The 17028-nt window shown below is 38.8% G+C and overlaps 1 protein-coding gene across 3 annotated transcripts in view; it reads left to right on the top strand.

The window, feature by feature from the left end:
* The window catches only part of LOC144196524 (receptor tyrosine-protein kinase erbB-4-like), a 142212-nt gene that overhangs the window by 105007 nt on the left and 20177 nt on the right, over window positions 1-17028 (top strand). For 2 of the 3 annotated variants that reach the window (XM_077716803.1, XM_077716783.1), the window contains exons 14-20: window positions 854-947; window positions 2329-2483; window positions 3068-3112; window positions 4345-4477; window positions 12131-12253; window positions 12355-12453; window positions 14706-14891. In XM_077716803.1, coding sequence (XP_077572929.1) covers window positions 854-947; window positions 2329-2483; window positions 3068-3112; window positions 4345-4477; window positions 12131-12253; window positions 12355-12453; window positions 14706-14891 — 835 coding nt within the window. The remainder of the gene's footprint in view (window positions 1-853; window positions 948-2328; window positions 2484-3067; window positions 3113-4344; window positions 4478-12130; window positions 12254-12354; window positions 12454-14705; window positions 14892-17028) is intronic. The other variant, XM_077716794.1, reaches the window with a different exon arrangement.

Raw genomic sequence — 17028 nt, 5'->3', positions numbered from 1 at the left:
CTACCTCACATGTCCTCCATCATCTCATCGATTGATCTGATGGGGAAAAGTGTTTTTGATCAGTGTTGGCTGCTATTGACAGCTGGTGGTCGCTGGTGTAGCGACACATAAAAAAGAGTATATTTCAGTGTTTTGGACACAAACAAAGCAGGCATTCATGGATTGATTAGATACTATGCACGCGTGGCGGCATTCAGCAGCATGGCCCAGACAGCGCTGCAGCCCCTGCTGTTGTAATTATAGTGTATAAACCCAATATTTGCCTTGAGAAATGGAAAAACAAAACCATTATGAACTGCATCCCTGTAAAGTGCCTTAAATCAAACCGCTTCAAAAGCTGCAAATAAAAAAGATCTGTACTTTTGCACACCATTTCCTTCCCCTTCACCCTGCCCTAATCAAACACCGCAGGCTCCCTGGTGTCCTCCCTGTACTCTCATATCCTCCCACCAGCTCTCCCGCCTCACTCTGTGCATCCCTTTGTGTTTGCCACGATTTAAAAAGCTGTTCATTATTCATGGGCCTTTTCTTGGTCTGCCTATTGACCATCTTGAGCCTTTAACTTGATCAAATAGTCAGTGGCGGATCGCTGCCCTCCATGCCCTCAACTGCAGGGTACTCTGGCAGCCGTTGCAATTAAAAGTCTGGGAGAGACGCGTGAATAAAAGAAGGATGATCTGTGGTATCTGGATGCGTCATGGCATGTTGCTTTAAATCAAAAGGCTTATATGTACGACTTGTTCTCCTGTGCACACAGTGTACTTGAAAATCCCCACTTAGTATGCTCTCAATGCATATTTCAGCGTGCTTTCAAATCTATTATATATGCATCTCAATCTTTTCTCTCAATCAGGGAGGCGCGTGAATTTACCAACGGATCCGTGTGTTTGGAGTGTGATAACCAATGCGAGAGGATGGACGCTAACACCATGACGTGTCTCGGCCAGGTAATACATTTTTATTATTTAAGGTGCAAATAGTGTAGTCCAGTGGTTCTCAAACATTTTAAAACAAGTACAATTCTATACGAAAAATATAAAATAATGTGTGGTGGTAAAAAGGCAAAGATTGTCACAAGGTGCCTAGACTTTTGGGCAAGGGCACTGCAATTATTAATTACCATTAAACCATGGTAATAATATGTGTTCTTTTTTTGGTCAATTTGTCATTCTGTATTTTTGGTAGTTGGAAATCTTGAAAAGACTAGTGCTCGCCAATACCAATGCCAGTATTTTTTGTGCCATATCAGGGCCACTTCCTAGTATAGTGTTAGTATCGGTAAAATAAAAATTCAATGTGAATCTTTTATAGTTTAAGTTGAATAAAACTAAACTGTATTCAATAAATGCAAAGTAAGGGTTTGGGAAAAAAGATAATTTGTATCAGTCAGTATTTTTTGTACTGAGAGGAATGATGGTACCCTTGTACCTCCTAACTGTACAATTTCCCTCGAAAGTCAATATTTCTGCAGGGATACAAAAATAAAAAGAAAAGAAAATATAGAAATGTTACATTGTTCACTCTTCTTTTGAAACATACTTCCATACATACTTAGTAGATCAATTCTCCTTAACAGAACAAACAAACAAAAACATTGTGTGCTGAATGACTAAGTCAGTGAATGTACGTGTTTGTAAAAGTAAGACAAGAACAACTGGCTGAATGTTGGACGGTGTTCTCAGTAGACTAACAATCCAATCATCTGTGGGAATTCTGTACAAGTACTTGTGTGAGGCTTCCATTGACACATACATATTTGAGTACATTCAGACATTTAAGAATTTCCAAACACGTGCAAACACAACAAATCAGCAAATTTTCAATTAATGGCGTGTGGACCAATGTGCCAACCAAAGCTGACACTGTCCATCAGAATGCTGCAACATTCACACTACTGCTGTTATTTTGTCTGTTCGGACACACGGGCGTTATTTATTCATGAGCATGCTTCAGCTGGGCTTGTGCGCTTTTTCCGCCTGTCATCTCCACCATCGCCATCCCGGTGCGCTCCCCTGACATGACCTGATTTTGTTGATTGGCGCCTTCAACATAGAGGTGTGCCGGAATACACTCCAGGCAATTTGCGCTCGACATGTTATAAATCACAGCAGCCGCCAACCACGTTAGCCATGGCAGGAAGTAAGGACGTTAACAGGATTTGCCAGTTTTCAATTTGATTCTGTCATATTCTACTTTTATACATGATTTTCTGCATTGACACTTTAATATCATGTTTCTTTCACCTCTGTGGACATTGTTCTTTTTTTTGTTTAGCTAGTTTTAATCATTTTTCCCCATCTCAATTAATCTCTCGTTACCACCACCCAGGGTCCAGACCAGTGTGTCAAGTGTCTCCATTTCAAAGATGGACCCAACTGTGTGGAGAAGTGCCCCGATGGCCTACAGGGAGCCAGCAGTTTCATCTTTAAGTACGCCAAGGCCAACAACGAGTGCCATCCCTGCCACGCCAACTGCACCCAGGGGTAAGTGTGGTCTTGAGTGGCATCTTCACCAAAGCTCAGTCCTTGCATCATTTTTTTTTCTTCCAATTAGCCAGTTTTGTCCTATGATTCATAACGACAAACCACTCTGACACAACTGTTGTCGGAGTGACAAGAGCTGAATCGTGCCCTCTTTCTTCTACCCTTGGCTTGGATGTCTTCTAGAACTACATCAAAACACTGAGTAAAACAGAAGAAGTCAAAGGTCACATGTTAGAACTAATTGGTCTCTTTAGAGCCACTAAGCAGCCGAGATGAGCTCCGAAGGGCAACAAACAACACTTAAATGAGGATGAACTGAGCTGGTCACTGTTTGTTATCAAGAGAGCGACTTTATTCGCTGGCTTATAGATCAAATGCATTTTACACCCCTCCCGATGGTGTTTTTCTGTTGTGAAACAATGAGATTTCTTCTCCTGTCATATTGCGATGAGTGGTCAGCCATGCTCAGGATTTAATTTCGTGCTTGGTGACAGCTGAGTGACGCTGGAGAAAGACAAGCAGAGGTTTACTCATAACCTGTCCGTGCTTTAATGGACGATGTTTCTCCTTTCTCTACCCTGCAGGTGCATTGGCCCCAGACCACAAGATTGTGTTGGGATGATGGACAGGTAAGGGATCTCTGAAAACATTTATCATGTTGAATGGGGGGGGGAACTAGCTTTTCTGCCACTGCCCAGATATACACAAACATAAAAGATATTGACAAAAGAATTTCAAAATACTCTGTTTTTAGTGATGAATCTCAAATACAATGGTTTGAAACTCAATAATGTGTTAGTCTAGTGAATATCTTTGTTCCCTGACCTCACAAAGTCTCCAGAATTGCTGAGGGTAAAACAATCAAGATTACACTGGACATTGTGTCACAACAATGCTATTAGCCCTCACATAAAAAGAAGTTATTTTAACAATTAGAGCAAATGCGGCTCATTAGAATTGAGCCAAACCAGCACAGAAGTAAGAGGATATCCATTAAAGTACAAACGAGCACTTGTACTTGCCTCTGGGGGCTTCTCATCTCACACAGTGGTGTTTTTTCCGCGTTTTATCTCATAGTGACCCCAAGTCGCCTGTTCCCCTGTAAATCCTCTTCTACTAATTAGAGAAGTCCTTCCCATTGTCTCACCTTGTGCTGTCTGACTGTCTGCTTCTCACCCTTCCGCTGTCTTCTTTCTGTTTCTGTGGCCCTGCCTTTACTGTTATTTTCCCATTCCAAACCCTTTTCCGTGTGTTCCTGCACCACATCACGTTTTTTTTTCTTCTATGTCCTTTTCACCCCGTCTCAATTCTTTTTGTGTCTCCTTGCTTTTCTACCCTTGTCGACCTAATCACTTCAAACTGCTGCATTACTATTCACAACATGGCTGTATATCTCATTATGTTGAAACCCAAAGCCTCTTTGTAAATTTCAAGCACCGCACCACCAATGCCCCCCGATTTAGGACCGCCAAAATCGATATAGCACCTCGCCACGCCGCCATAATGCCGTGCTACACCATCTTCCATTAGTCGCTAATGGGCTCTGCCATAAATAGTGTTAAAAATATCAACTATGAAGTAACATCAGGTGTTCTTTTATTAGTTTATAAGTTTATAGTTTGTCTAAGCAAAATTTGAATAGTAAATTCATTGGTGGTGGTGAAATGAAATATTGCTAAAAAAGATGGTTCATATCTTCCAAAACCAATTCTTCCGACCTTGGAATTTGAAGTATATCTTACTTGAAAACTATTACATTTTCATCATGTGAGCGCTGTTTTTTTGTGTAGCCATTAAGGTGTCCTTTCCTTTGTAGTCTTTGTCATTTTTTCAGTTCAACTCATTTCTCCCGTTTTTCCAGGACGCCCATCATAGCCGCGGGGATCATCGGCGGCCTGTTCATCATCGTCATTGTGGCACTCAGTGTTGCAGTCTATGTTCGGCGAAAAAGCATCAAAAAGAAGAGGGCCTTGCGCCGCTTTCTGGAGACAGAGGTGAAGACCGCATGTGTGTTTGGTTTGGAGTGCCGCTCATCTCTTTTGTACGCAGTACTCAATTTAGTTTCCTATTTGTCAGACAATCAGGACACACACTGCTGCTGTGCATGTAAATGACAGGGTTGATTCTCTTGATTTGCTTATTGGTGACACGTTCAGCTATTTCACACCTTGGAAACTAATGAATGGGCCCTAGATCTGCACTAAAAAGTGACACGTGTCACTGTTTTTTTTAATTATTATAAAACTGACCTTGTTTCATTTAATTAAAATGCTAATCTTAGATTCAAACCTCATCTTTCCATATTAGTTCTGTACCTAACATTGAAATGTCAAAACGTTGCCTTATTCTTCTCAAGGACCTTTGAGACCTAATATCTCTGATGTGTCTTTATGCATACAGCATACATAAATGCAAGATAGGCAAGACATCCTTTAGAACCAATGTAGAATGTTAAATAGACCAAACTATAAAAATAAGAGGCAACCTTATATTCTACGATATTGTTATTTTTGTACCTCATTGTCCCCCTGAATCAATTTCATGGAGAACCTCTGTATTTGCCTCACACATGCATACACTTCAGGGTGAGGTTCACTTGTGTCATCGCAACAGGCCCCACGATTGGCCCACAGGAGTCCCGCTTGTCATTCCAAGTTTGGATCATTTTCAGGTGGTGGCAGCAGCTTGTATGCATCTGTCAGAATGGAGGCAGGAAGCATAGGAGGAGGTTTGAAGGAACTTTCGGCCTTCTCCCAGCCACATACATCCATCTTAATCAGCTCATGACAGCCACTGGAAGTCAATAAGCACAGGCAGGCATACAGATGGATGAAGAAAAATGTAACAAAACCACAGAAAGAAAATCCATCTAATTTCTATGCCACTTATAATCATTGGGGCCCTGAATAAGTTGGAGTCTACCACTGCTGTCTTCGGGCAACAGGTGGAGTACACCCTTACTTGGTCAACAGTCAACCACATATTAGATGGGTTTGATGTCAGCTGGTAGCTCTTTCACATCATACACTACTAAGCATAATGTGGCTTGATTGGGAATGGTAAAATGACCTTCCCATAAGTCTTGTGTCAAAGACTTTTCCAAAAAGCTATTTGGTTTCAGGGCCTTCTTCAAAAGCCACGAGAGACATGTTTAGAATATACATCATCAATGGATGCTCCTTTCAAGGTGAGGATAGGGGAAAGGCTGAGTTAAAAGAAGATTGAGTCACGGGGGAGATGTGGGGAAAAATGGGTTCACAGATCAAAACTTAACAAAAAATGAGAGGAGATACAGCGAATGGCAAAACAAAAGAATGGAATCAGTGTGCTTTGCAAGTCAACAGTCTTCACACGTGTGCTTGAAATTGAAATGGTGGCTGCGTCCTCAGATCCCAGTTTGACAGCGTGTACTGGAGGCATCTTTTTCTCAACTGACACAAGAGGCAAGCTCTTATTTTCACACTCGACTTCAGAAAAAGACAAGGGGCAGACATTGGGCCCTTAGCCTTCATCCAGACACTCTTGATCTCAGTCATCAGTCTTTTTATTTGTTTGAATTGAGGATCGAAGCCCAATGTGCAGTTTCATCAGACAAAAAGAACCTTGGAAAAGTGTCAAACTAAAAGAAACGACCTCGGACGTTTCTCCAATGTTAGGGAGGCAAATGTTTGTGTGAGCAGAGCAAAGAGTCTCAGAGATAAGTTAAGCCATTTACTTAAAGTTAGACCTGCTTGTTCTTCCTGAATTCAGATATTTTGGACAATTACCGTGTACAGTATGTATCAGGGCTTCAACAATACATAAACTAATGATCCATAGTACGATTCTTGATCCACAATGTGAGACACCAACTATTTTTAAATGTGAAAATATTGACTTAAATTCCATTAATACTAACATTTCATGGAACAAATCACCTGAAAATGTTAGTTATACGCAAATTAAATAAATAAATACAAGCAGCACCCTTTCTAAAATACTTGTTATGACAGTGATTTAAAACTACAATTATTGTTTTACCCTCTTTATGACAACATGAACAAATGAATCTCGCAGAAAATCTCTTAATATAAACACGTTTGAGTTCTGTAGCACACATACGTAACTTTTTTTTGAATTATAATAGAGAATAAGTTGCAGATTTTTTCAACACAAAGCTTTATAAATTGGAAAGTCGTTTGTCTCTCAGACCCAGCTCAGACACTCTTTGTGAAATCAGAAGTGGAAAGGTCGAATTTAGGGGCGGACACAAGGATGTAGGAGAACGGACACAGTCTCTCTCTATCCCATCCAACTGTTTTATCCTTTCTTTGGGGTATAACACTTAACAATTTTGCAAGCTCATGGGTCATTGCCGATGTCTCAGTTCATCTTGTTACAAGTTATCAGCAGATGCGAACATTTACTTTTGACTCGGGTTGAAGGTGTGCCCAGATTCTATCGTCACAACACGAGACAGGATCGTGACGCTGACTATCATGATTTTGGTTAAGATATGAGTTTTGTATTGAACTGAATTGAATTGCTTTAAATAAGTAGTCATTAAAATATTTCTATATACAATAAAAATTAAGTGAGGTAAACAAAAAGTGACAAAGTAAGCAGCAGGTGAGGTAGCTATGGAGTTTTTGTGCATGTATCAAAGTGCAAGATAAAAATTCGAGTTGCTAAGACCGAAGTAAAAGTCTAAGAACATTCCTTATCGATATATATATATATATATATATATATATATATATATATATATATATATATATATATATATATATATATATATATATATATATATATATATATATATATATATATATATATATATATATATATATATATATATATATATATATATATATATATATATATATATATATATATATATATATATATATATATATATATATATTTATATATATATTTATATATATATTTATATATATATTTATATATATATTTATATATATATTTATATATATATATATATATATATATATATATATATATATATATATATATATATATATATATATATATATATATATATATATATATATATTTATATATATATATATTTATATATATATTTATATATATATATATATATATATATATATATATATATATATATATATATATATATATATATATATATATATATATATATATATATATATATATATATTTATATATATATATATTTATATATATATATATTTATATATATATATATATTTATATATATATATATATTTATATATATATATATATATATATATATATATATATATATTTATATATATATATATATATATATATATATATATATATATATATATATATATATATATATATATATATATATATATATATATATATATATATATATATATATATATATATATATATATATATATATATATATATATATATATATATATATATATATATATATATATATATATATATATATATATATATATATATATATATATATATATATATATATATATATATATATATATATATATATATATATATATATATATATATATATATATATATATATATATATATATATATATATATATATATATTATGGGATTGTTACTATGCAATGACAGTACTTCATTGAGTCAAGATCAGGTCCTTTTAGGTGCAAAACTTGAGTATAGTATAGTAACGGCTCTTGGGAAGGAACTGTCCCTGAGTTTGTTTTGGCTGTTATGGTCCTGTTGTGCCTGCCAGATGGCAGCAGGTTGAAGAGGTGGAAGCTGGTATGTGTATTGTCTTTTACGATGCTCTTTGCCCTTCCCAGACACCGAGTTCTAAATGGTGGACAGGGGGGCTAGTGAAGTTGATGATCTTATGAACTCTGTTCATCACCCTCTACAGTTTGGTGTTGAGTTGCTCCTTCCTACTCTCAGGATATGTAGCCTATGCTGCACCTTCTTGATGAGTGCTGTTGTGTTGCCCAAATGAGGTCAGCAGAGATATGGACCCCCAGGAATTTGAAAGTCTACACTCGTTCCACACATTCATTGTTGATGTATAAGGGGGCAGGAGTGGCCTTCTTCCGTCGGAAGTCCAGAATGAGTTCCCCGTTTTTGGAAATGTTAAACGCCAAGTTGTTGAGAGTGCACCACTCGCTGAGTCTAAGGACCTCATCTCTGTAGGCCGTCTTATTCCCCTTTGTGATCATCCCCACCGCTGTTGTGTCATCTGTACATTTCACAATGATGTTCTCTGGATGCTTGAGTCTGCAGTTGTGTATGTACAGGGACACACCCAATAATAGCATAAATTGAATCTTTCATTATTTTAATTTCCTTGACCGTTGACTACAATTGACAGTGTTGGATGTCCGGGAGGGAAGACAGGAAAGCCAAATGTGTGACAGGGCAAGATCAGTTCATCTAACTCATTGCCTGCCCTTGACAGGGATAGGCATCATCTGCTACAGCCGTCAATGGCAGTGAAAGAATTCTGGCATATTCGTTTCACTAGAATTTACCAACCTTCAGTCATGTAGTATTTTGAAAAGAAATTATATTGTAATTGAATACATTTTTGCTCAATTCCAAGGGGAGCTACTGATAATGTTATGGTTTCCATTACATATAACTCAAGGATTTTTGTCCTCCACTTGTTCAAACAACAATCAAGTGAATGTATATATATATTCATGTAATAATCTGTTAATCAATCTGTATAGATCCTAAATGTTTTAACTTTCGCCTTGTTTACCAACGGAGCATGTAGTTTATTTGGACATGGAAGCCCATGTCACCTCTCCACTGTGGCACCAGTGAAACTCATTTGGCCAAGGCACGGTATGCTATTAGCCAGTAAATAAAGTGGCGCAACAACTGTGCAAGCTAAGAGGAGTGGAGAGAATCTCATCTTGGTACATGCGGGTGCATTCTATTTACCAGCTCAATCCTCCTAGCGCTCTTCTCTGCGCTCTTCGTGGCTTCCATCCAGGCACTTCCTAATGAAACAATAACAGCTACGGCCTGTCGTCATTTGTTCTGATTACAGCTTCATCAGAGTGGCGACTGGGCGGCCTCCCTCTTGCATCCCTCCACCCCTCTTGCTATAATCTTACACGTGCCCTGTGTGACCAAACACGTGGATGCTAATCATGCTCTTTGCCCAAATACCATGCTGATATGATGGATGATAACTGGCCCAGACAAAACTCTTCCTGTTCATATTTCACCTTTCAAAGCACTCAGCTATTAAATACTGAACTATCTTCTGAGAAAACCATATGCAGTGAAAACGCCAAAGGTTGAATGTAATAGGAATAGTTTTCCCATAAAAAGTTTGGAAATTGAACCATCATAATGTTTTTCAGTTGCATTAACATTATTATTCTTAGATGTCCTTCAAGTTAAGTTTTTTTGTCTACTTTAAAATGAAAACTGATGGATTCATTTATTCTTCGTTAAGTTTGGGATATTGACCAAATTCTCATCTTTTTGCCTTTAACGACCACCACATGTACATTATCAGCCACATATGCCCATGTGGTAATGAAAAAGATGAGTAACTAATTCTCCCATGCTTTTGGTCTCTTTAAATGATCCATACCATACAAAATGCTTCATTTCATAGTTCAACTAATTATAATATAAAAACTGAAACTGCCGTTAAAGTACATTTATTCTATTGCTTTTATATCTCTGTTAAGGGTCAATAGTTGATGTTATGTGGTCATTCCTTCATACATTTGCAGTTTTTTTTCTGCACCATTCACATATGTTTGAGAACTCTTTAAAACTCCTACTTGCTTGCGATAGCTAACAAAACAATCAATCTAATTTACCCCCAATTAGTTCAGAGTCCGATTTCCAGGCATTTGAGACAACCAATGCTAAGGCAAGACTCTATGATTGCATGTATTAAATATATGGTAGCTTTTAAAACACAAGGTGAAATTGTGCATATGTTGTAGAATGATACTATATCTATGGTATCATAACTATATACTGAAAAGCATGCAACACTCCCCCTTATGAGCCAAAAAGATCATAAATGTGCTGATATCCCAGTACTTCTGAAGCTAAAATTGTACAGGCAAATGGTGTTGTTTCCGAATTACCTCAAACCATCAGAAGGCAATTGTAGTTTAAGTCGGACAAATGACTCAACCTACTAATAGTTGTTTACTCAACTTTAGAAACAAATGTTGTTCAATGGTAAAAGTGGAAACGTTTTTTACTCCTTGGGAAGTATCAGGATTGCCATTAGACATCCACAAAAACATGCATTAATAAAGAGGAAAGACAAACTTCTGCAGGTCCTACAGTCAGCCTTGACTTGGACGCGAGTACTCCGAGTCTTCCGGCCACCTCTTTGTTTAGACTTAACGAGGCTTTCACGAGCCAAGCTAATACTTCATTTCAAGCAAGTTTGATAATAATATTGTCCGCATAACTAGAAGTGAGTAAAGCGTTCTTTAATAGCAAGGCAAAGCTTATATTTCGTTGCAGGCAAATGTATAATAAAATAAAATAAGAAAAAAACCTGAAAGAAAGCCAGTTACCTCAGTTCTCATCCTAAAGTTGTTTGATCCGTTGAGGTCAGGGTCATCAAATTCTTCCATATTAAATTCACCCATGCATGCTTTTTCCCTTTAATAATCCAAAATAGTAAAGGTGAAAAAAATAGAGCTGTCTGAATATTGCTTCCACAAAGTTTAATGTATCGAATACTTCACGTTTTACTAGAAAGAGACACAATTTCAGGTGAGTTAAGGGGTCTATCCCAGCCAATTGATGAACTCACTGATCACATAGTTTTTCGCCAACTTGGCCCGCTAACCTACTTCCTGCAGTGACAGCACAGTGGGTTTTTGCTTTAGGGCCTCACTCCATGAGGCAACAAATCACTGCCATGCTGCCGGCGTAGTCATCCATTCTGTGCAGCAAACAGGCAAGCACCATGGTCACAGCTCTTATTGCGGTGATGGTTTTATGCCACATCAAATGAGTGTTTGAGTGGCTGGCCAGCTGATGTAGGATCTCATTATATTGTTTGATGGCCGTGGTTGAGCGCCGTGATTATGCTGCTGATAAACCGTTGCACGGCCAGCCTCCGATAGGGTCATTAAGACGCGCATCGATCAGACGCATTGACTTCTTGTGTGCAGGGATGTGTGTTTTGTACTTCGATACGAGCTTCCATTTGGGTTGCCGCTAGATTTTGATACGGTTTTGCCAATATTTGTAAGTGCAGACGTTCTATTTGCTGTCTGATTTGGTTGAATTCTGGCTCGTCCTTACACCGGTCGCTTAGTTACAGGTGAAGCCATGCACCTTTAAAATAAGAGGTAGAGATTTTTTTGGTTTTGCAGGCCTTTGGCTGGCCAGTTCTTGGAAAGCAGTACGGTGTCGGCTGTCACCGAATGTCAGGCCAAGCGAGCTTGTCATAAACAATGGCACAAAATGTTTTTCTATGTACACAGCTGTTGAGCTAAAATAATTTGTCTGCTGTGCTAGCAGCGGACTCTGGATTGATTAGTTCAGCGTAAGCATACTACTGACCACAGTGAAGATATTACCGTCCATATCATTTGTGCTCCAAAGTTTGGCAAATGTATATATACACAATCCTTAGAAATGCACGACATGTGTGTGTTTTATTAGCTTGTAGAGCCCCTGACACCCAGTGGAACAGCGCCCAACCAGGCTCAGCTGCGCATCCTGAAGGAGACAGAGTTGAAGAGAGTCAAGATTTTAGGCTCAGGTGCTTTTGGGACAGTCTACAAGGTAAGTGTTCAAGGAGCAGAAATTTGAATAACCACTGATTTGTACACTGTTTAATGAGATCGAGTGTCTTAGATTTAATAATCATTGACTTAATTTTCTAGGGCATCTGGGTCCCAGAAGGTGAGACGGTTAAGATCCCAGTGGCTATTAAAATCCTAAATGAGACCACGGGCCCCAAAGCCAATGTGGAGTTCATGGACGTACGTATTCTTGCCGCCTGCCACTTTGTTGGATTGCACACCTGACAGTAAATATTTTATGAAAGTAACATCTCAGGGATAAAAGTGAACTGCCAAGACTGGATGGGACTATTAAAAACACCACTTGTTTATGATATGTGGCTTCTGCGTAGTCCCTTCTGGAGAGCAAAGTTTTTGTTTTTATCACCTCTTCCCAACCTCTCTTTTTCTCTCACTTTTACCAATTTTTCTCTTTACACTCTCTTGATTTCATTGCTCCCATTTCAGAGTCTGGTGTTCTCCTCACCTCCCTCCACTCTCCTCTTTCACCCTCTGTCTCTCTTTTCTTCCTGTTTCTCCCAGCGGGATTCTGCGTCCATCCAGAGCCAATATGCCCGCTCTGTCGGCTTGTTAAACAGCAATCTAAAGGCAGGCTCACGCCTCGCCAATAAGAAGCCAGTCACTGGAGTGCCCAGATCCAAGCACACATACATGCATGCATACACACGCATACACACTCCACAACAACAACAAAATATTACGGCGACGGCGGCTCTGGTCGTGTAATTTGCAGGAGTTGGCCGATATGCGAATGACCAAATTGATTATTTGACTTTATGCAAAAGTATAAAGTTAAAAGTATGCATACTGTATTCAATATCTTTGCATAAGATCACAGTGTTTGTGTGTCCGTGTGGAACAAAATGAGTTAGGCGGACCAATAGGGTCACCTAGCAGTAATAGAGGTCAATGTTGAGGAAGATGGGAGAGAAAGCAAAACACACAGGCTCACTCTTGGGAACTCTTTTATACTCGACACACATAAACACACACACTGGAGTAGCAAGTACGATTGTAGAGCTGCATAATGTACAACGCCACAAACGTTTGGGAGCCTTTCCTGTGTCCCTTCTCCCTTCCAAAGAGGTTTCCTTATACAGAAGTGTCTACGGTTTGGGACAGAGTAGATGGTTCTATGTATATAGTAGTATTGTATTGAATACAGTTCGGGGTCAAGGGTTGGGCGCAGGTGGGTCGTCACTGCGTGGCTTTTGCATGTTCTCCCCGAGCTTGAGTGGCTTTTTTCGGGGTACTGCGGTTTCCTCCCCCATCCCAAAATTATGCAGGGAAGGCTGGTTGAACACTCTAAATCAGAGGTAGGGACCCCATGGCTTTTTTGATGGGTCCATTAGGCTCTCCACTAACCTATGAGCAAAAATATGGAAACCGCTAAAGAGAAAGCTCAGTACTGAACACAACAAAAGGAGTGTTACATTAGCACTGAGGCACCAATGCTACCTTTAGTGCAACTTCAGTATTCTTTTTCTTTAAACTCCTTTGTATGCATTCTCTAATTGATTACCATTATCGTAACATTGTTGTCAAAACAATTCAGAGACTTTTTTGTACTTGTAAATGTTCACGTATCTTTACTTTTAAATTCTGAGTATGGAAAATAATTTTAAAAATATGAGTTGTTTATTGGTCTGTCAAAAACGTTCCCGACCCCTGCTCTAAATTGTCCCTAGTTATGCGTGTGAGCATCAGTTGTCGTCCGTCTCCTTGTGCCCTACGATTGGCTGGCCACCGATTCAGGGTATCACCCGACTGGCGCCCATAGTTAGCTGGGATCAGCTCCAGCATCCCTCGCGACCCCTGGGAGGATAAGCAGTTCAGCAAATGAATGACTACCTGAATTTATTGGCACTACTTTTAAATGAAGGTGTTTCTCTGGCCTGTGGCGCTCCTGCTGTTAAGAATTAATCTACTTCCTCCCACATTACCGCCAAGCTCCCTCTGAGCTTCAATATTTAAGAGGACACCTCATCTGCGTGAGCTCTACAGTGAGGTGAAAGGTGCACAAAGCTCATACAGATCTGTCATGGCCTACATTTAATTGTGCTGCTGCAACATTGATGTGACGCTGTGTGAAATTGAGATGAAAAAGGCAATATCTGTGCTACTTTGAAGAGGTTCTTTTTGCAGTGTTTTCTTGAACTGTGAGTATACTCCTAGGACTGATGCTGCATGCAAATATAGTCAGCATCTCGTCTTCATTTATGCATCCATCTCCACCTCCACTTGGATTATAGCGCAAAAGTATTCATGCATTATAGATACATGGACATTGCGCTGGGTTCCTCTATGAAAACAGAAGCTGATATTTGTTGACAAATAGATGTTATGATTAACATGGCAAGCTTTTGAAAACACAACCTGTGAGGAAAATCATGGGCAGCAGGCCTCTTAGTCCCTTTTTGTCTTTCACCCAGGAGGCGCTGATCATGGCCAGCATGGAGCACCCCCACCTAGTGCGCCTATTGGGTGTTTGCTTGAGCCCCACCATCCAGCTGGTCACTCAACTCATGCCTCATGGCTGTCTCCTTGATTATGTGCACGAGCATAAAGACAACATTGGGTCACAGCTACTACTCAACTGGTGTGTCCAGATTGCCAAGGTGGGTACCTACAACCGACCATTCGCACACACAATCAAAATGCCACCAGCGGGAATTCAGCCCGTGCCTGCCCGCGCAAAGTCTGGCGACTGTGTCAAAGTGGCGGCCCGCGGGCCAAATCTGGCCCACCGCATCATTTTGTGTGGCCCTGGAAAGTAAATCATGAATGCTGACTTTCTGTTTTAGAATCAAATTAAATTGAAGATTATAGATGTAAATTAAATGTCGATTAAATTTCCTGATTTTACTTCTTTTAAATCAATAATTGAAATATTTCAATCAATTGTTTTCTCTGTGTTTTTAGTTAAAAATAATTTTGCAAAATCTAAAAATATATAAAAATATTTTCTGTTTTCCACTTTAATATAGAAAATAATGAAAGAGAAATTTGGTTTCCTTTTGCAATGAAAAACAAATGAGTAAATAAATGATTTTTCCTTACTAAGATAAAAAGCTCACAAAAGAATTGTTTTAGATCTATAAAAACAGAATTTTCTGGGCTTTTGCTCCAGTTCTTTTAATCCATATATAAAAAAAATATATCTAAATATTATATCTAAAATGGTCCGGCCCAAATGAAATCGATTTAACGTCAATTCGGCCCGCGAACCAACCCGAGTGTGACTCTCTTGCTCTAAAACATCAGGTGGCACCCCCATGTTTTTCAATTTAATACAATGTTATATACAATACAAGTATATACAATTACAATTATATTCAATTGTAAATGGCTGAAAATATGGAAATCTTGACAGTTTTTCTTTTGTTTATATATTACCTAGTTAGAATTGCTAAAACCCAAGTGCAATACAGAGTGTAAACATTCAGTCACTGCTGATCTCCATTGGTATCCTTGACCACCACAGTCCCTGAACCCTTGGCCATCAATAAATTCCATTACGAGACTATTGTTAACTTGCTTCTAAATGCTTGGTTTCAAGAGCAAGCGCATTATCAAGTGGTCACTAAAGGCAAGGCGTTATCAACAAGTGCAAACTCCCCCTTGCCTGCAATCAATGTTCCCTCTAAGCGTACACAATGGCGCACTACTCTCGTGTTCTCCGCCAACAGCAAACATATACAGCGTACAAAATAAAATACAACCTGAATTGTAAAAGGAAATACACATTAACATTTTTTTCTTTGACATTTTCCAATGGGACTCAGAGAGTGGCAGCCTGTCACTGACAAACAAAAAGCAACGGTAATTACGGATAAGATTATGACTAACAGTGTGTCCTAGAAGGGAGATCTTTAACCTGAGCCCGACCCGACATGAAATTCGGGAAATTGGGTGAGAATGGTCTCCTCTGCAAAACATTCAGCGAAGCTAAAGTTGTAATAGTTTTCCGCTTATGGCTTATGGCAGGTGTGATACTGGTGTGTGCCCATAGCGAGGATTTATGCTGTGGTTCACATTGGTCCTTAGTGTGATCAGGGAGATTGTCTGAATGTCTAGGCGTATGGAAAATTAGAAGGAACATTGCCTGCTTAATGTTCTATTTGTCACCTTTCTTTCTATAGTCGCTTAATTTCAACCAATTAACACTAAAAACAAGGTCCTGAAGCTAGTAACCCATCAACCATCTGAAATAACAATGCATTCAAACACCTTTTTTTGGCATTCATAAAGACGAAATGACGCAAGTCAAGACAAAATAATCCGAGGACTCTGTATATTTCTTAATTACCATAGGATCTGTTTTAAATTTAAGGCTATCTCACATTTGCAGAAAAGAAAACAACACCATAGTCAGTTGGCAGAAACCGTTCACTTTCACAATGTCTCTGTGTCGTAGTCAATCCAAAGCCACTTACGCTGAAGTCAGCTGTGGGAACCGCTACACTATCATTGACTGCCACGGTAAGGCAGACAGCTAATCCCTGCACAGCTTGCACACCTAGCACAAAGAGAAAATCTGACAAAATTCTCCCACTTTATCAGCCAAGACTGCTGCGATTGATTTTGGCGTCTTTGTTGGATCGGACATGTCAGTTTTCCCGATTCAGAGATGAGAGGATGGGTTTGATGAGGTCTGTGTGGGATGGCTTAACCCTTCACTCGCCCCACAACAAATGAACTAAGTGCCTGAAGAGCAGGTTACTTAAGCAGGTACTTACTGCTATAATTGGATTC

This window comes from Stigmatopora nigra, chromosome 1 (genome assembly GCF_051989575.1).
Source record: "Stigmatopora nigra isolate UIUO_SnigA chromosome 1, RoL_Snig_1.1, whole genome shotgun sequence".
NCBI lineage: Eukaryota > Metazoa > Chordata > Actinopteri > Syngnathiformes > Syngnathidae > Stigmatopora > Stigmatopora nigra.
The sequence above is the reverse complement of the archived record's forward strand: the minus strand, read 5'-3'. Positions and strand labels throughout refer to the sequence as shown.